The sequence below is a fragment of the Rhinoderma darwinii genome, chromosome 3 (assembly GCF_050947455.1).
Source record: "Rhinoderma darwinii isolate aRhiDar2 chromosome 3, aRhiDar2.hap1, whole genome shotgun sequence".
NCBI lineage: Eukaryota > Metazoa > Chordata > Amphibia > Anura > Rhinodermatidae > Rhinoderma > Rhinoderma darwinii.
The window spans coordinates 296453797-296475164 of record NC_134689.1 but is presented as its reverse complement, the minus strand read 5'-3'; the positions used below and the strand labels follow the sequence as shown (position 1 = coordinate 296475164).

The 21368-nt window shown below is 40.6% G+C and overlaps 1 protein-coding gene across 2 annotated transcripts in view; it reads left to right on the top strand.

Moving 5' to 3' along the window:
* The window catches only part of CRTC3 (CREB regulated transcription coactivator 3), a 130486-nt gene that overhangs the window by 75704 nt on the left and 33414 nt on the right, over window positions 1-21368 (top strand). The window contains exons 5-6 of one of the 2 annotated variants that reach the window (XM_075855249.1): window positions 4683-4745; window positions 9309-9421. In XM_075855249.1, coding sequence (XP_075711364.1) covers window positions 4683-4745; window positions 9309-9421 — 176 coding nt within the window. The remainder of the gene's footprint in view (window positions 1-4682; window positions 4746-9308; window positions 9422-21368) is intronic. The other variant, XM_075855250.1, reaches the window with a different exon arrangement.

The window sequence follows — 21368 nt, the reverse complement described above, 5'->3', positions numbered from 1 at the left end:
AAATTGTGATGAGTTTATTTGTGCTCGCTACAGATCCTTTTTATAATAGGTTGTATTTCAGATTCCCTTTTCAATACTGAATTAATGGGTGTAGTTACCGCGTAGGTTGCTGATTGGAGGGCTTTGTCACCCCCCCCCCTCTGAACTTCCTCTGCCATTCAGCAGACATACTAGGGTCACATAGCCAAATGATACAATTCTGTCTACCTGCATCCACCACTAGAGGGAGCTTAGGATATGACTTACTGTTTATGCAGTGAATTGAATAGTAAGGGTATGTTCACACGTAGTCAACAAAAACGTCTGAAAATCCAGAGCTGTTTTCAAGGGAAAACAGACCCTGCTTTTCAGACGTTTTTTTACCAACTCGCATTTTTCGCTGCGTTTTCACGCCGTTTTCGCTGCGTTTTTTTCGTCCGTTTTTGGAGCTGTTTTCATTGGAGTCTATGAGAAAACAGCTCCAAAAACGTCCAAAGAAGTGTCCTGCACTTCTTTTGACGAGGCTGTATTTTTATGCGTCGTCGTTTGACAGCTGTCAAACCACGATGCGTAAATAACAGGTCGTCTGCACAGTACGTCAGCAAACCCATTCAAATGAATGGGCAGATGTTTGCCGACGTATTGTAGCCCTATTTTCAGACGTAAAACGAGGCATAATACGCCTCGTTTACGTCTGAAATTTGGCCGTGTGAACATACCCTAAAGCAGAATGCAGTAATCTCCCATGCTCCCTCTAGTGTCGGCTGCAGGCAGCCATTATTTTTGATAGTTTCACTCTGTCTATGCAGAAGACTTGGAGCTCTGTTCCAGAGAAAAGGAGCTCTAACCCCTATATAAGAAATTAATCGGCAAAATATTTTGAACCTAAAAACTACAAGGTATTAAAAGGTGTAAATTCACTTTGAGTATAGGAGAAGTCCTGGTTCACAATAGTCGGCAATGGGACTCCTTATGGTGTCCTGATGTAGTTTCCCGGTAGACCTTTTGTGAGTGCAATTGTGCCAATTTTTTTATAGGCCATTTTTAAAGAGATCTTCACTTAAAGAGGACCTGTAACCAGGTCATATAAGTTGAACTGGTTAACTGACCTGAATTGCTCTGTCTCCCTGTTTCCAGCTCTTTTTTTTTCTGTAGTTAGCCAACAGGGCATGAACTACCCGCAAACTGTCTCGGCTGATTGGTCAGCATCAGAGGCAGGGAAACTAGCTCCACCCCATTGGCTAACTACAGCAAATTATCAACTAGAGCGTGCATACATACGTGGGCCATATCTCTGGAATGAGGGGGTCCAGAAAAGAAAAAAGCAGCGCTGGAATCAGGGAGACAGCACTATTAAGGACAGTTGACCAGTTCAACTTATATGACCTAGTGACAGGTGCTCTTTAAAAGGAGCCTTACATTCTGAAATCAACCATTGACAACTTCTGGTTCCACAGTTGTGAAATCTTGATTGTCTACGTTAACTTGTTGATGCCGCCACCTTCTTATACTATAGATAGTGAATGCCGCTAGTATTGTTGAGTGCAGCATATAAGAAATGAAAAGGCAGACCTCCTCCCGTGAGGCAGGTATTACATCAGCATATGAAATAGGAAACCTGTCCCTACTTATACATTCCTAGTTGAGCTTGCCCCAAGAAAACAGTGTGAAATTTGCCAAAGCTTAAATTTCAGGACATCAGTTTCAGAAATGGCACGTCATAGACTGCCATCCGTTCAGTTATCCAATTTAAGGTCCCCATCTGCAGAATCCTATTACCACTTGGGACTTGTTGTGCTGCCAGCTATTTGCCCCATTAATGACAACAGACGTGTGAGGTGCCACATTCGAGATATTATGTACATGTTTTTGCTTTTAAGTAACTTTATTTCCCCCTTACAGGATGCATTGTTGCGTTTCTCTCAGTTATACATACTTGTATATGCTTCTGCATGCTTTTTGTTTCTCGCTCCTTCTCTTTTCTGTTCCGTTTCCAGTGTACTAACTGCTAGACTTTCATTTTCTGTCCCAATTTCATGCCATCGATTTAAATAACCTGCTATAGCTGGAGAATCATCCTTCACATCATTACCCCATGGACACATTTGTGTCATGGTCTTTGTATCCAGATGTTGCATTTGATGTGTGGCTTTAGACATCTGTGTAAATGTTATGTACAACATTGGCTTTGACCAAAGTTCTAACTTTATTCATAGTAAATCAAATAATTCTGCAAGCTTGGAAAAGGACTCTGTGTGAGCTGATGTATAGCAGAGAGGTGATTGTGGTTTGTTTTTGGCAGCTCAGAGTTGATTTTTATTTACAGAGGAAAGGAATGGGGTCAGTGGGAGCAGTTCCTAAAAGTTTCATACAGCCGGAGATAGACGTTTAGTGAATATTGTAGATTTCTTGCATTGGTTGGAATCATTATTGCTTCGTAGGCCTAGAACGGAGTTGGCATGAAGCACCCTTCCTGGAAGGTCTGTGGTCTGGATGAAAGATGCGTAGCTAGATTTTATATACAAATGATGTCTTTTAAATAAGTACAGTGTTGGCATTTCTCACTCCGTAGGCCATTTACAACGCTACACTTATCATATGATGAGGATGGTTTAAAAGGGTAAAAAAATGGGCAACCAAATTTTACTACATTCAGTAGCCTCTTTAATCGCCCTTTCCTTTTTTAAGCTGGCCTACAAGAAGTTCCAGAGTGAGGTCCAAGTAGCCATTCATGTTCAAATCTACATATCGGCAGACATTGTGGTTGTAGATTTGATTAGTGGAGGACTACTCGGGCCATGATGTCACACCATGGCAATTTCACACATGGGCATTAGAGGTGTGGTTGAGTACTGTACCTATAAAGCTGAAGACCATTCAGTCCAGAATTACTAATACAATTACTGGAGATTTATGATATGTTTTTTGGTAAAGTGTTTGTATATAAAAATATATAAAAAAAAGTAGACCCATTTTTCTGATTGCAATTTTTAAGGAAGGTTATTGGCATGCTTTGGCTTTTTTGTTTTTGTTCTTAGAAGGCTGAAATATGGCTGTATTGAAACCACCTTAAACGTGGCCATTATTTGTATCGTATACGGTGTGTGATGGATTTATTACTTTTTTCCTCCAATTTATTTAGAAAAATGTCAGTGAACAACTTGGATATAACTTGGTGATCAATAGCAGGTATGCAGGGCTCCATAAAGCTGCCCAGCACTATTTGTGTTTTGTTTTTTTTTTTTTTGTTTTTTTTGTTCTCTTCCGTGACAGTCTTTTTTTTTTTTTTTTTCTCCTACAAACCGTTCCATGAAATGCTCTTAGATGGTTACAATTTGACAGCTGCATGTGTAGCGCTGCATATAAAACCTGCAGTCAATGGAGAAAAGGCTCGAAATGCCCCACCTTGAGCCGGGAGGGTTTTTACCTGGTCTCCATCCCACCCCCAAGAATATAACTAATAAATGACTACATAGAATATTTAACAACTTAGTACAAGTGCTTTTTTTTTTATTGACTTCGCAAATGTCATCAAGTATAATATAAATTTTTTATTCCACTTGCTCTGTGGCATTCTGCTATACTCTTGAGGAGAGGCATAAAGTTGGACTTGAGACAGAGCAGGACGAGATCTATACCCTGACCTGGCTCTGTTTGGTAAAAGAAAGTCTTCCTGGCATGTAAATGATCTCAATAAAATAATTTCCAGTGAGAGAGGTCATAAGTGCAGCTGGTCTCTGTGTCCCACGCTCTGGATCCCTGGTGTCACTTGTTCCCATTGGCAACCACTTCATTGCCAAAGAACTTTCATAAATGCAAAAAAAAAAAATTATAATGTCCTGAACACAGAAAATTCTGCTCTCTTAACACTGTGAAGCCCAAAGCAGCAACTTCTTATAAAGGACAACACTACAGGTCTGAATATACAACCCAGTGCCAATTTTCTGTGGCAACCATTATTATTTTTTTCTCTTTATTTTCCGTTTTGCTCAAACAATGAAAGTGACCACCAGCTGAGTCCGATAATGCCGTTCCTTCCAAGCAATTTCTTAATGAGTTTAGAGAAATGATATGAAGTAATTGGGCATCAGTACATCAGCGACTTGTGAGATTGCCTAGGTCTTGTCTTTTATGGACGGTTAACAGTGTGTTGCCATTCAACTGGTGACCGCCAGTAAATCTTGCCGGCTGCAACAGGATGTAATGTTCCATTGGGAGAAACGCCTCTGGTTTTTTTTCATGGACTCTTTCAATAACCTTTCTTTTTATTAATCGTCCCATGCTTTCTGAAGCTAATGATACCTCCTAATGTAGTCTTAATCACTATTGTGCTTCCGACTCCTATAAATGTAATTCTCGGTCTTCATTCCTCTGCTGACACTAATTTCAATGTGACACCTGCTTAGCTAACTTTTGCCTTTAAGCACTGGAAAAACTTCCAAGAAACTTTTATAATTTTTTTTTATTCCGGCATCTTCACATCTTTCTTTATAATCAAATGCCACAAATTCCGATTTAATAAGGTACCATTCCAATATTTTTTACTCTTCTCCATTTACTATCTCCCCCCCCCCCCCCCCCAAGTGCGATCTTCTTTGTCACAGCACTATACATCACAATGCAGTGTGCACTATTTTTATTGGGATTTTAACTGATCTGAAACCTTTGTTCCCTCTCCCCCCTCCTGACTTCTGTCTTTGAAGGCAGCATTCTACCTGGAGTGAAGAGAAACTGCCAGGATTTAGACTATTGTCCGCTCTTAACAGGTGAACCATGTTATATCTTTTTTTCAACTTTGGTGCGCATTTTAAGAATCTCTGATTTTAAAATCTGATTATTTTTTTTTTTGTTCTTCTGCCTTGGGTTCCCCCCAATAAAGACAATTGATGACAGAGACTTTGTCCTGAAATAATTAAACAAAATGCCATACTGTTTGAAATGGCAATCTCCGAGCACAATTGGTTCATGTCTAGAACAAATCTTCAAGAACCGACCCTACGAAGTACCGTAATTGCCACCTGAATGTCACTAAAATAGACATGCATCTCAAAAAATATATATTTTTAATTATTATTATTTAATAAACGAATGGTAAATTATTAGCTGTAAGAACGTATGAGACCGTGTATTAAAATTGATTTTCTTCGCTGTTGTTGGAGTCTGAGCTGCAGCTTACATTTCTGCCCTATTATATACTCATTTATAATGTTGGGTTACATTTATATTTTCAAAACTTATTAAAGGTAGGTAAACACAGTTTGCTTTTGCAACTTTTTCTGGAAACATTTGTTATAATCATTTCTGCTGCTCCTGAAATTTATATCCTCTAACATTTTACTGCATTATCATATTTTTGTACCAGGTTCAACCAAGGTCACAGACTGATCTTCCTGGTTACTCCTAGATTTCCATGGGGTTTTTGTCCGGATCTGTAAAGACCTCTTAATGGAGGTCGAGCAATTTTGGAAACCTGAAGCTCCCATCTAAAGGCATTATGGCTTAAAATGTCTTATCCTGGCTCTAGATCTAGACTTTCTGTGGACAGTTAAGATGTGAGATTGCTCCCATTAAGGCTCCATGCACACGACCGTAAAAATCGCAATTACGGTCCACAATTACGGACGCATTTACTTCTATTGTTCACGGACACCTTCCCGTTTGTTTACGGGAAGGTGTCCGGGCCGTAGAAGTGTACCGCAAAAGATACGACATGTCCTATCTTTTGCTTTTTACGGTCCGTGCTCCCATACTTTGTAATTACGGACACGGCCGTGTGTATGGGGCCTAACATACAAGTTTGCCTCGGCTCAGCGTGGTTAATACTGTGGATGCCAATAAAGTTACATAGGAAAAAAAAATTACCTGCCAAGCAACAGATGTGGCATTTTTGGTTCTCCAAAAATATCATGTTTGATTTGTCGAACATGCAGGGAAAATGTAGTGCTGTATGCAGCCGTTCAAATGTATTGCCATCCATTTACTAAAAGGACGGATTGGGTCTAGCAGAGTGGAAGCTGCTGATACTTCGCTGCTCTACTCTATGGCTCATAGAGGGAAGGTCTAGAGCAGTGGTCTAAATGTCCTAATAGCGGGTTTGTAGTCTGCGGGTGGGGTGGGTCAACTCTGTTCAGGGCATGAAAGAAATCTACCATTAAATCATGTTTGTAGGAAGTATTTATACATCACTATGCCCAACCGGTGACGCTTGCACCGGGTGCTAAATTAATATGCAACAAGATTTTGCAGCTAACATACATAATAAAATTAGCACGGCCTATGTTTTCTTTGGGGGGGGGGGGGTTGTTTGCTTTCATTTCAGAAGAAAAAGGAAAGATTTATTCTGCCATTTTACAACAATTTATTCACATTCTTTTTATTCTCCAATTTATATATATTTATGATGTATAAACTCTAGCAAACGATTTGCTTTGGGTGCTGAAGACGATCTGTAGAAATTCTGCATAAGAAAGAATGTGCGCTGTGCATTGTTGAAAATAAATCCACATACGTTGTCACAAATGTTTGCAATAAAAGAGCCGATACGATTACATTAGCCACAAAGACGGCAAAGTTGATTTTGTGAAAGAGAAGCGTTTGTGAATGAGGCCAGAAAGATTCAGGGTTTAATAATCCCTCCTCAGGAAGACAAACCAGTTTTATTTATTTACATGTTATGATGGCGCTCGCTAACATGGCTAATAATTAACTGTGGTACAAGTGATTTACTTTGCACAATGTCTTCTACCTCAAACAATGTTTTTTCTAGTATTAGTGAAAGCGCATGTTGTCAGATTACAAAACAGAATAATATTAACCGGACTCTGAGCGCTAATCTGGAATATGCCAAGCAATTTCTTTATAAATATCTCATGTTCTAATATAAAGAGTTAAATGTCAGTGTCTGAATAGTTAATATCCGAACTGATGGTTTTATCAGACCGTAATTATGTTCACAGTATATAACGGTTGAGATTACATCTGTTTCCATGGTAACATGTCCGCTCTAGTCATGGACAACTGTTTCCTCCCATTGCCCATCATATGAAACTGTAGTCTGCCATCTACTGCCAGGACTCTGGAGCTTCCTTTTAAGATGATAAGGTTGTTTTAAATTTTTCAAACATTGTTAATAAGTTTTAAGAAAATCTAAGACTACATTTACACGAGCGTGTATGTTTATCGTCTGCAAAACACACCGCGGTTTCTCTGTGCGAGTTCCGGTTTGTCATGAACTGTGGGTATGTGGACCCACTGGGCCATACCTCCATAGCGGTATAGCAGCTGGCCAACAGGATACCAAGTCAAAGTCTATAGTTCGGATAAGGGTACCTGTGGTAACTTCAGACAGTAGCAATGGTAGGCTCGGATGGGACCTTGGCAGCAGGCAGACAACAGGCGCAGTGTAACACAGAAGGCGTAATATGCAGCACAACACTACTCCAAGTCTTTACGGCACTGGAAAAGGTAGCACAGGATACAGGTAGCAGGAACGGGAACACTTGGAACTGGAAAACACTAAGGGACCATTTGTAAAGACTAACATGAATAACACAACAACGCTCAGGCAATGCAGGAAGGGGCAGGGCCCTTCTTATAGTCCAGGGTGATCATGGGCTAATTTGGTATCTAATTCAGGTGCGCGCGTTGGCCCTTTAAGACCGGGCACGAGCGTGTGTGCACACCCTACGGGACACAGCAGAGTGAAGCGGAAGTGAGTGCTGGCGTCTCCTGAGTAGGAGATGCGGGCCAGCGCTCACTGATCCATGGCTGTGGCCATCAAGAGGTGAGTTATCCCAACGGTCCGCGGCCATAGGTGTTACACGTTTGTCAGTGTTTAGCGCACGTATGTTATCCGAGTTGAATGTATATTTCACGGACGTGTACAAAAACAGATGACTTTTCTTCCGACCCTCAAAACACCCGCAGGAAGGACACGTGATCGCTTAGACGCCATTTTCTATTGCTTTTACATGCTGGTCTGCAAGCACTTCCTCATTTAAATTTTTTTTTCCTCAATTTCCTTAGCAACTGTGATGTCGTCCTTGTGCTGTCCGTTATTTTCACACAACCATTGTCTTCAATGGGCGAGTCTGATCCGCAAACACAGATAAAAATAGGACATGCAGTGAGTTTTGCGCAACGGACACACGCTTCGTGAAAGATCACAGATGTTTGAATAGCTTCATTGGATCGCATGGGTCAGTGTGCTGTCCGTTGTTAAAACGGACAGCACACGGACGCCAAACATGCTCGTGTGAATGAGCCCTAAATGTTTCACAAATAAAGCTGTTTACGATGGATTCAAAGTGAAACATGTCAATATGTATTAAATATATTCATAGACTGTAGGAGAAATCAAACCTGGATGTTCACAGGCATACATATCCCGGACAGAACCATGGCAGCCAGAATGAAAATATACATGGTTTACCTTGCTGGCTGCATTCGGAGGACTGAAAATGTTCCCTAATACAAAGATGTTGTATATTCTAAAGTTTACACTTTAAGGCCTCATGCCCATTTCAGTTTTTTTCATCGGGGTGCTATCCGTTTTTTCAACTGATAGCACCCTGACACATTCATTTCAATGGGGCCATGCACACTTCCGTTGTTTTAACGGAACCGTGCGGCCATTCCGTCAAATGTAGGGAAGGTCCTACTCCTGCCGGTTTTTGACTGGACAGTCTTGGCCTTTTCATTGAATTTGGTCTGTGAAACAACGGACTGCACAAGGAAGACTTGTTTGACGGAACCCTCATTAGTGGCCGTACAACGGCCGACGGAAGTGTGCATGAGGCCTTATTGTATGTATTTTTGAAGATTTTGAACCACGTTACATTTTTATGCATTTTTGCAATGACTTGTCAATAAAAAAATATTTTGCAGACTGTCCATGTGGTTATCAAGCAAACTTCTGAGCAAGGTGCACCTGATGGCTTCTTCCAGGGAATGCCTGAGACTGTCCTGTTTTTTTTTGTTTTCTTTTGTATAATTCTTGCTGTATATTGAAATTGCAGAAACATTTGTAATATTCCCTATGCTGAGAAGAGAGCTTATCTGTCTCTTGGTTACTAATATTTTGTTGCAATGACACTTTGGGAAATAATACATTAATGTAGCTGGATATATATATATGTAGAATGATTGATCCTTTATATAGTCTATTGATGGAAAGGCAATTCTTTGTTCTGCTGACTTTGTATTGTTTGTCTTCGGATGTGCTCTTCATATATAACATAAGGTATATATTTCATTGGTGCTGTCATTTTACTACTTGTACGATTAATTTTACTACTTTGTTCATTATTATATGCTAATTTTGTTATCAGAACGAACTCTGACTCTGCACTTCACACGAGTGCCTCAACTACCAAAACTCAAGATCCATTTGTGGGTGGAAACCAACATGCCGCTCGTGCCCCCAGACCGCCTCAGCGCAACAGTAAGATAACCTAAACGTCATTTATTTGTGAAATACTCTACCATAAAAGATCATGAATAGCCTCATGTTTGTTCTTAGTTAAAGGGGTTGTCGGACATTAGAAAAAAGTGCCTGCCCCCCCCAGAAATTGAGCCGGACATGGCCCATAGACACTTCTTATTAATTATTAAACAATTTAACGCTTTTGCTGCCAACAACAATTTTCACACCTTTGACATATACAAATAAAACCTGAATTATACTTACAAATATAGATCATGAAAGTAGACACTTGACACAAAATGAAATTTACACACATAGGCAACTTCTTGCAGTTTTGTGTAAAAAAAAATAAATAGAATTATGTATATATCTTGACATAATTAGCAGTACTGAATAGACCAAACAACTCTGCAATCCAGGTGGCAGTAAACATGCGAATTAGCAAAGGGTCTTACTAGGCACAGAAGGTGCATTCATGTGTATATACTCATTGTCTAACCCCTGTAGAAGGGAAAAAACGACTCCCTGATAAATGTTACAATCAGCGCATATTCTCTCTCATTGCTAATAAGACTTTTCATCTTGCTCCCCTTCAAATTAGTGCTGTGCCCCAAATAGGCGCACCTATGTTATCATTGAAAAGCTAAAATTCTGGGCTTTAATTGAATACCAAGATCTAAGCTCTATCCATTATAACACTGATTGGACAATGTTATTAAAGAGGACCTGTGATGTCCCCAGAAAAGTTAATCTGCCGCGATACCTGTGTTGCAGCCTTGCTCCTGAATCCAGCGCCGTTTATTCGATGTTACTAGTTGCATCCATGCCCCCACAAGCAGCCCATTAATTTCAGACTCTGATATGCTAATTCTTGAATAAATCGACAACTAGGAGGTCCACACGGCCTGCGTGAACCTAAGCCGCTTTATTTGAGTGGCTTAGGTTCATGCCTCATTGACACTGGTTAGTGGAAACAGCCCAGTTGTCAATTTATACAAGAATTCGCATATCCGCCTCTGAAATTAACGGGCTGATTGTGGGGGCACTGAGGCACCGAGCAACATCATATAAACAGTGCTGAAACCATCGGCAAGGCAGCAATACAGGTATGGCATCAGATTTCCTTTTCTGGGGACATTACAGGTCCTCTTTAATCCTATTGATATATTCCAAGCATTTCCTTTTTATTTATTGAGCTCCATTTGTATTGGGGTTTCCCATTAAGTTTGCTTGTTATCCTTATTCGTACCTTTTTGTAATTCCCTTTGATAAAACCTAACAGACACACAAATAATAAGCTATAGATTTTTATTTATTTTTTTAAATTCATTTCCAGTTTGTTGCTTATTTAGCATTGTAAAATTGCTATTATCACAGGGAAAAGAAATCCTGGTCAGCACTGCTTGGCATAAAGTCCCATTTCAATACCAGTCCCACTTAAGTCACAAAACCAGTCAGGCACTGAAGTCCGAGGACAAAGACAAAGTCTTAGAAATATAGAGAAGTGAAAGTCACCCAAGTCGACTTTTCTTTATTGCTTAATAGTAAATAATTAGCAAGCATACTCACTTTCTATACCCAGGCGTGGGATTCATATTTTTAACAACAGGTTCTCTCTTTTGCCGACAAAGACAGACCTGCCAGGGGGGGGGATATGTACTGAGCTTTGTTCCGGTGCTGTATTTATTTACTGAGCTTTGTTCTGGTGCTGCATTTATGTAATGAGCTTTGTTCTGGTGCTGCATTTATGTAATAAGCTATGTTCTGGTGCTGTATTTATTTACTGAGCTTTGTTCTCGTGCTGCTTTTATGTAATGAGCTTTGTTCTGGTGCTGCATTTATGTAATAAGCTTTGTTCTGGTGCTGTATTTATTTACTGAGCTTTGTTCTGGTGCTGCATTTATGTACTGAGCTTTGTTCTGGTGCTGTATTTATTTACTGAGCTTGTTCTGGTGCTGCATTTATGTAATGAGCTTTGTTCTGGTGCTGCATTTATGTAATAAGCTTTGTTCTGGTGCTGTATATATGTACTGCACTTGGTTCTGGTGCTGTATGAATGTACTGAGCTTGGTTCTGGTCATGTATGTATGTATGTATGGACTGAGCTTGGTTCTGGTGCTGTATTTATGTACAGAGCTTGGTTCTGGGGTTGTATACTGTACATGTACTGCGCTTTTCTTTGGTGCTGTATATATGTATTGAGCTTGGTTGTTATTATGTGTATATAACTCCAGAACTAAGCTCATACATATATATACATCACCGGAACAAAGCTCCGTACATATATACAGCACAAGCACAAATACAGGTGAGTGGAGAGATCATTTGCAGATCAGTTTAACCCCTGCCATATGAGTTTGTACGGCATAAAACTACAGCTCCCAGTATAGCCTGAAAAATGGTAAGGATATTCTGGGAGTTGCTGTTTCACAAAAAAAAAAAGATACACTCATCATACAGTGACTACAGTACTGATCAGTCACAGGGACAATAAACATTTACATTTAGTGACTCACAGATGACTTCTCAGATTGGAGTCGTTCTTTTTCTCTCCTCTTTTCCATCCAGTCCAGACTCTACAATGACGCCTCCTGGCCATGACCCATTTCTGCAGCGTTTGCCGCTCAGATGTCTTCAACTGCTCACATTTTCAACATTTCCGCAACTATAAACGAAGATAAAATTCTCATGGTGCCACACTCTATGCCCCTGAATATAATAGTATCATACACTGTGCCCCTGACTAGAATAGTGCTACACTCTGTGCCCCTGAATATAATAGTACCGTACACTGTGCCCTGAATATAATAGTACCATACTCTGTTCCCATGAATAAAATTGTGTCAAACACTGTAAAATAATGCACCACACACACCGTGCCAACCGGTAGATAGTGCCACTCATAGAGCCTTCTGTAGATCGTGCCCCACATAGAGCACCCTTTTGATAGTGCCCCCATAGAGTTCCATGTAGATAGTGCTCCCTGTAGGCTACAGGCTGTATATAGTGCCCCCTAAGGACGCAAATACAATTGTGTGCAGGGGATCAGTTCCCGGTTCCCGCTCCACCCACGTTCTGCGAACCGGCTGTAATTGTAACAGCTGTTTCGGGAGAACCGCCCGGATCCCACCTCTGTCTATACACGCTTGTTCATTTTTTACTGTTGAGGAATAACAAAAAAAAGTTAACTTGGGTGACTGCCACTCTTTCTTCCTTTTACTTCTTTAATATTGCAATATGCATTGTGCATTCAATTTTATAATCCATAATGCAGTGCAGAAGCCCTTAAAGGGGTTTTCCCATAGTAAATAATTATCACCTATCCACAGGATAGATGATAAATTTCTGGTCAGGGTTACCTTGCTGTTCCTGGGAGCTCCGTATGAATCCATTAATTTCTTTAGGGCTGCCAAGCGCCATCTTCGGCAGCTCCATATAAATAGATTCATATGGGGCTACCAGGAATTGCAAAGTAAGCCCGTTCTCATGATCGTGGGGGTTCTCACTGATCAGTTATTCATCACCTTTCCTGGGGATAGGTGATAAATATTGATTATAGGAAAACCCCTTTAATATTTTCTCCATATATGGCCTGAATCTTTCTAGCTCCTTGGATCTATCAGTAGAATCCAGCGATGTTTGTTTACATTTGCTTGTCCATAGGTGTGAGATACATACATGTGCTATACTGGTCAATAAAGTCAAAAGTCAATAAAAATATTGCAATATTGTTAAGTGGAAAATCATCTAGATGTATCCCTACCAAATGTTCTGTAACATGATGTGATCTGTTTACAACAAAAAAAAACAACAAAAACTATAGGATCACGATAAATAACAATTTTTTTTAAAATCTAAATTAAATATACCACACGTACAAATATAAAACCATTTAAAATAGCATAGACATACCAAACATAAACTCTTGGGGGTCGCCACCCTGATAAGTGGCCAAACAAAGCCCCCACAGAACCACTAAAACTCCTCAACATACGTGATTAGTACATAACTATGAGTAAATATGTTGCATCAAACCATTTAGATGCATGAAGTGTAGTTGCCAGAGAGGGGAAAAGGGGACTGAAACCCGCACGCGTATCGTCACTGTGTGGCTTCCTCAGGGGTATTTTTAACATGGGGTACATTTTGGTTTTATATACTCCTTGTGTAAAATGTTTATTAATTTATCGCTGTCCATAATCCGACACCCTTACCTGCCCCCTCTTTCCCAGGTGAGCGCAATGTTGTGGCGTTGGTCGGCATCTACCCGTACGCAGTGAAACTGCATCGAGGCCACCGCAAGGACCGCGCGTCATGGCCCCCGCCAGGACTGTGCGTCATGGCCCCCGTGCACATGCAGTGCAATAGACAAATGCTCAAAACAGTGCCCGTCTGTGCATTTCCGCCGGCTCAGATGCCGTGAACATATGTGCAGTACGACAGAATAAGGGGCTGAGATGTGAAATACATCTGTAATAATCAATTGCCCGGAGTCTGAATATGTATGTTTATTATAGACGGGCTCACACACCAAAAGTACCTATATAATTGCACACAATGTGCGATTATGTGCCTTCTAAAAATGACTGCACATGTCACGCCCTGTGATGGGCACCATACCAGTGAATGACCTTTGTTAGAAAGATTTGATTAGTGAAATACATACACCGTGTTCCAAATTATTATGCACATTGGATTTAAGTGTCATAAACATTTAATTATTAGTTTTTCAATTAAACTCATGGATGGTATTGTGTCTTAGGGCTCTTTGGATCATTGTAATCAATCTCAGACACCTGTGATAATTAGTTTGCCAGGTGTGCCCAATCAATGGAAAACTACTTAAGAAGGACGTTCCACATTATTAAGCAGGCCACAGGTTTCAAGCAATATGGGAAAGAAAAAGGATCTCTCTGCTGTCGAAAAGCGTGAAATAGTGCAATACCTTGGACAAGGTATGAAAACATTGGATATTTCAAGAAAAATTAAGCGTGATCATCGTACTGTGAAAAGATTTGTGGCCGATTCAGAGCACAGACGGGTTCGTTCAGATAAAGGCATACTGAGGAAGGTTTCTGCCAGACAAATTAATAGGATTAGGAGAGCAGCTGCTAAAATGCCATTGCAAAGCAGCAAACCGGTATTTGAAGCCGCTGGAGTCCCGCGAACCTCAAGGTGTAGGATCCTCCAGAGGTTTGCAAGTGTGCATAAAGCTATTATTCGGCCACCCCTAAACAATGCTCACAAGCAGAAACGGTTGCAGTGGGACCAGAAATACATGAAGACTAATTTTCAAACCGTGTTGTTTACTAATGAGTGCCGTGCAACCCTGGATGGTCCAGATGGATGGAGTAGTGGATGGTTGGTGAATGGCCACCATGTCCCAACAAGGCTGCGACGTCAGCAAGGAGGTGGCGGAGTCATGTTTTGGGCTGGAATCATGGTGAGAGAGCTGATAGGCCCCTTTAGGGTCCCTGATGGTGTGAAAATGACCTCTGCAAAGTACGTAGAGTTTATGACTGACCACTTTCTTCCGTGGTACAAAAATAAGAACCGTGCCTTCCGTAGCAAAATTATCTTCATGCATGACAATGCACCATCTCATGCTGCAAAGAATACCTCTGTCTCATTGGATGCTATGGGCATAAAAGGAGAGAAACTCATGGTGTGGCCCCCATGTTCCCCTGACCTCAACCCTATTGAGAACCTTTGGAGCATCCTCAAGCAAAATATCTATGAGGGTGGGAGGCAGTTCACATCAAAACAGAAGCTCTGGGAGGCTATTCTGACATCCTGCAAAGATATTCAAGCAGAAACTGTCCAAATACTCACAAATTCAATGGATGCAAGAATTGTGAAGTTTTTTTTGATTGAAAGAGCTTTTGATTTCTGTAAATATGACCTCCTGATGCTGCAAATTCAACAAATTACCATTTCAGTTCTCTTTACAACTTTTAAAATGTTTTGATCTCTGTTGTGCATAATAATTTGAAACAGTGCATTTTGAGTTTTTTTACTTCTAAAAAAAATCTGTTATCATTAGGAGATTTGTTCAATAAAATTCGCATTATACTCCAACGGTTGATGGCTTGAAGATTATACTGACTGTCGACTATTTAGGAATATCAGCGAAAAATAACATTTGCATAATAATTTGGAATGCGGTGTAGATTAGAACTCATGTGCATTACAGTATACTTATAAAAGTGAACCCTATATTAATATATAGAAAACCCAAATATTATATTTTTAAAAACCATTTCTTTATATATTTAAAAAATATTATGTTTTGTTTGTATATGTATATATATGTGTGTATATATATATATATATATATATATATAACTATAAACAGCAAAAACTACATAGCAGCTACTACTGCATACAGGCGGGCGCTGTTCTGGGCATCTGTCATACTGTGCGTGTGCGGGGGCCATGACGCACAGTCCTGGTGGTGGCCTCAGCGCAGGAGCACTGAGTACGGGCGGACGCTGACCGACGCCACGGCATGGTGCTCACCTGGGAAAAAAAGGACAGGTAAGTGTGCCAGATTATGTACACAGACAATATTAATAAACATTTAACACAAGGAATATATATAAAACCGAAATATACCCCTGAGGAAGCCGCACAGTGGCGATACGCATGGGGCTTTCAGTCCCCTTTTCCCCTCTCTGGCAACTACACTTCATGCATCTGAGGCCCAGTTCACACAGAGTTTTTTGACACGTTTTTTTACGCAGAAACCACGTCAAAAAACGCGCAAAAAAATTTCCGAAAATGCCTCCCATTGATTTCAATGGGAGGCAGAGGTGTTTTTTTCCCGTGAGCGTTTACGCCTCTGACCTCCCATTGACATCAATGGGAGGCAGAGAATGCGTATTTCGCTGCGTTTTTGCCCGTGGCACTCAATTGGCGCGAGCGAAAAATACTGCAATTTGCGTGTAGGCAGATCAAAATCTACCTTTAAAATTACAAGCGGAATTTTGTGCCAGAATTTTCTGCCTGCAAAAAAAACTGTGTGAACATAGCCTAAATGGTTTGATGCAATATTTTTTATTGGATTTACTCAGTTATGTACATGCCACCTATATTGAGGAGTTTTGGTGGTTCTGTGCGGGCTTTGCTTGGCCACTTATGAGGGTGTCGACCCCCAAGAGTTTATGTTTAGCATGTCTATGCTATTTTAAATGGTTTTAAATGTGTACAAGTGGTATATTTGCTTTGAATAAAACGTTTTTGTGTTATATATTGTGACATGAAAATTTTCTGAAATCCTTGAAACACATCGTGTACCTGATGAAGAGGTCAGATCGACCTTGAAATGCATCGTGCATTGAATAAATACCAATTTTATAAACAAATGTGACAGTGCCCGATGAATTCCTGCTTTTTTATACTTAATATAATTGTGTAAAATATTTTTTTTTAACAAAGGCCGACATATCTGCTAAAACGTCAATCGATCACGTCTGTTTTTAAAAAAAAGAAAAATGTTTTTGACCAATCAAGTACTATGGTTCATTTGCTTACGTGTGTGTTTTATTTAAAAAATCGGATGGTAATTGTCTGAAACGGTGTTAGTTTTATGGTCACATTGTATGACTGTATCAGCCAGGGCTATCTGTTTTCAATGTTTTGTGAGTATGACCAGCTTAAGTCCTCTTTTTATTTAGGTTTTTTTTTTATTTTGTTTTTTTGTTATAAATTATTTGTAGGGCTTGGCGATTGAACAAATTAATTTGATTAATTCGCCCTCCAGGGCTCTCACGATTTCTGTTTTTAACAGAATCGTTGAATCGATCTGTAGTGGCGCTGTGCTGAAGGAGGAAGCTCCACCCCACCGCCTGGTCCGCCCTGTCCTGTCTCTGTTTTCTCATGGAACTGCTGTTCTGTACTGAACAAATTATGCACTACGGAACAGCAGTTCCGTGGGGGAAGCAGGGACTCCTCGTATATAGCGATACCGCCCCGCTGTAGATGGCATATCCCACCGCCCGCCGCCCCCCCTAGATCGCTCCACTGTAGCTCCCACTAGGAGCTGAATCCCCGGCCAAAGCTTCGGCAACCTCTGGCTGGGCATTCAGCCCCTAGTGGCAGCTATAGCGGCACGATCTACAAGGAAGGGGGGTGTGATCTACAAGGGCCGGGGTGCTCCGATCTAGGGGGGGTGGGGTGCTATCTGCTAGTGGGTGTGGCACTATTTACATGGACACTGTGGCACTATATTGGGGGGTGGTACTATGTGGGCACTGTCATTACATGTGGGCACTGGCATTACATGTGGGCACTGGCATTACATGTGGGCTCTGGTACTGTTATTACATGTGGGCACTGTGGCACTGATGTGAGCGCTGTCATTAAATGTGGGCACTGATGTGGGCATGGTCATTTCATGTGGCACTGATGTGGGCACTGTCACTATATGTGGGCAGTGTGGCACTATGTGGGCACTCTCTACAGGGACATTGTGGCACTATCTATATGGGCACTGTGGCACAATATGTGAGCACTGTGGTACTATATGTGGGCACTGTGGTACTATATGTGGGCACTGTGGTACTATATGTGGGCACTATGGTACTATATGTGGGCACTGTGGCACAATATGTGGGCACTGGCACAATATGTGAGCACTGTGGCACTATATGTGGGCACTGTGGCACTATATGTGGGCACTGTGGCACTATATGTGGGCACTGTGGCACTATATGTGGGCACTGTGGCACTATATGTGGGCACTGTGGTACTATATGTGGGCACTGTGGTACTATATGTGGGCCCTGTGGTACTATATGTGGGCCCTGTGGTACTATATGTGTATATGTGGGCCCTGTGGTACTATATGTGGGCACAGTGGTGCACTATATGTGGGCACTGTGGCACTATCTACTTGGACATTGAGGCACTATCTACATGGGTACTGTGGTGTTTTCAGGGGGTTGGGACAAAAAAAAACAACCTGACAAATGAAATCCATAAATGCATTTATTTTTTTTAATGGCCATGAAAAAACGGACTTCAAATGGATGAGAATTTGGAGACACTGATGCAAAATGGACATGAAAAACTGACAAATGATCAGTTTTTAATGGTCATCTTTTTTTATGATGCCAGGAGTCCTGTTCACATGTACGGTGGTCGGGCTGGGAAATGCGGCGGACACACGGATCGTTATTCACAGTCCAATCACGGTTGTGTGAATCCGGCCTTAATGTCATTTATTTAACATGGTGGGGCCGGTACTACACAGGGTCCTGCTCTGACCTCAGACACTATAATGTAATCTCTCCCCAGTGTGCCCGCTCGGCGCTATCTACCTGGCCCTGCTGTTCTTTACACTGCTCTCGTCTGCAATGTTGGAGATCGGCTGAGGTGGTGACGGGCAGAGAGGGATGTTAGTGCACGCAGCGGATCATTCGTTATAGATTCTGTTAACCTGTTCCCTGCCAGGGAACACAGATGTTCTAATCGGTTAGATAGACATTTTTCCAATTGTATTTATGATAAAAAAAAGTTGTGACGTTATGTACAACAATTATAGCAATATATATTAAAATGCTATTTATATAAAGAAAATGTATTCAATTATCTCTGGGTATTACTGTTAACTAAACAGAAAAAAATAAAATCGAGATTCAGATTGAAAATCGCCCAAAGTGTTGAAAAAAAATCTAGATTTTAATTTTCGGCAAAATCAGCCAGTCCTAATTATTAGATACATTCCTTACAAATATCTGTCCTGAAAGTCTCTCTAACCACAAACTCAAGGACATGACTGCCCAGTGCTAGCGAAAATAATTTAATTAAATTTTTTTGTTTGTGATGCATATATTTATAAAAGTTTTCTGAAATTTGTACTTTTTTATGTCTTGAACATTACACAGTACAACATTTTATTTTGCTTTGTAATTAAAATTGCTTTAATAACAACATTGCTTTGCCATATTTGTAATAAACAGAATCTGTTCACACCTGGACCTGGCAGATGCCAAGAGAGTGTTCTTTTGGCATACGCAGGGCAGGTATACTGATCATGGGAGTCTGTATGGCATACGCCAGGCCTTTTACGACTTCTTCCAAATGTAATGGAAAATCCATTCACATGCTGCAGATAAAAAAAACATTCAAATGTATGAAACTGATTCTCAGTCACAGAATTTCTACAACAAATCTGCTACGTGTGAATATACCCTAACTCTCCAGCGTAAAAAACAACTGCATCATGTAGATAGGACAACCTTCTATCTATTGCATTACATTCTCTGTCCTTCTCTCGTTCTCGATCTTTCCACCGTGCCCCTAGTTGGTGAGTTTTAAGGGTGCCACCTTAAGTGCTATTCAGACATGTGTGAGTTTTCACGTAGCGAGTGTCCGTTGCAGGAAACTCACTGCATGTCCTGTCTTGGCGTGTCTTTGCGCATCTTGTCGCCCGTCGAAGTCTATGGGTGCCTGACATGAAAAACGCATGCCGCACGCTGCTGCCAATACGCAACTCACACTGATGGCACACGGACATGAAATTCAGGAAATCCGCTGGGTTTTTTATGCGTGCAAATCGTACACACTCGTGTGAATGTAGCCTAAATCTGTAACTGGACAGGTTACTCATACATAAACAGAAAAGTCTACTCTCAAGGGGGCAAATTAATACACAGTATAAAAATACAGTGCCATGTACCTTTTTGGCACCATCCCTTAAATACTGCAACATTGGGCACTTCACAATGCACTGCTAAATCTGCATCAAGAATCCTCATGTTCGGATAGAAATTATTTTAGGCAAAATTCAATTAATGTTTGGAAAAATACTAGGATTTCTGTAGAGATGACTTCTGTTGGGGGGAGGAATAATGATCACATAGGTTACATTTTATACGTGGCCGATTCAGGGTTGTACCACGTATCTAATAAAATAAAACGTATAGCTGGTGTTGGGGGATCACATGACCTCTAGACTATAACAAGCTACTACTCTGTAAATATGAAGATCTCCCTCTAGTGTTCACTTTGAATTCTACAGTGAGAAGGTGAAACGTTGCTGTGAACACTGGGGGATTAAAGCAATTTTTAATTTATATCTTCTTGGTGTTCTGCTTCAACTTATTGGAGTTTTTTTGTGATAAACCAAGCAGAATATTTTAAATGTCAGGCCAAGCAGGATTGTACTAGTAGTATGTTGATGCCATGGAGCGGAGTCTCTAAATCTGTCACTTGATTATCACTGGCATTCAGATTGTTTAAGATTAAATCATATCAAACTTTTAACATAGATATCATTGAGCCCTTTAAATCGAAGATCTGACTACTGAACCCTGCACCTGTAGCTGTGATTGGTGCTCCTTGTTAGGCTGAAGATGGGCTCATAGACGTTCTTCTGCCCCTTCGTTTCATCGATCGTGGGAGTGTCCGCATCCGGACCCCATCGATCAAAACTTCTGATACGTCTCTATGATATAATAAATGTTTTTTTTTAAAAGTACAGTTACTCATTAATTATGAACTTATTACGTAACCTCAATACTTATATAAACCAGTGCAGTTTGGATAATCATGGAGAGCTAACATTGGGAAGTTAAAGGAGTGTCTGATATCCGCAAATTGTTGTAGAATTAAAAGTTATACAATTTTCCAATATACTTTCAATATTAATTACTCACGGTTTTCAAGATCTCTGCTTGTTGTTATTCAATAGGAACATTCATTGTTTACTTCCAGTGGATACAACACTCTCCATGGTCATGTGATGGACACACCGGTGCACGGCTCATTACAGTATGTGTATCAGAGCTGTGTCTTCTAACGCTCCCGTCACCTGTTTGTTCATCACATGACCATGGAGAGTATTGTATCCACTGGAAGTAAACAATGAATGTTCCTACTGAATAACAACAAGCAGAGATCTTGAAAACCATAAGGAATTAATGCAGAAATTATAATGTAAAATTGAGTAACTTTTAATTTT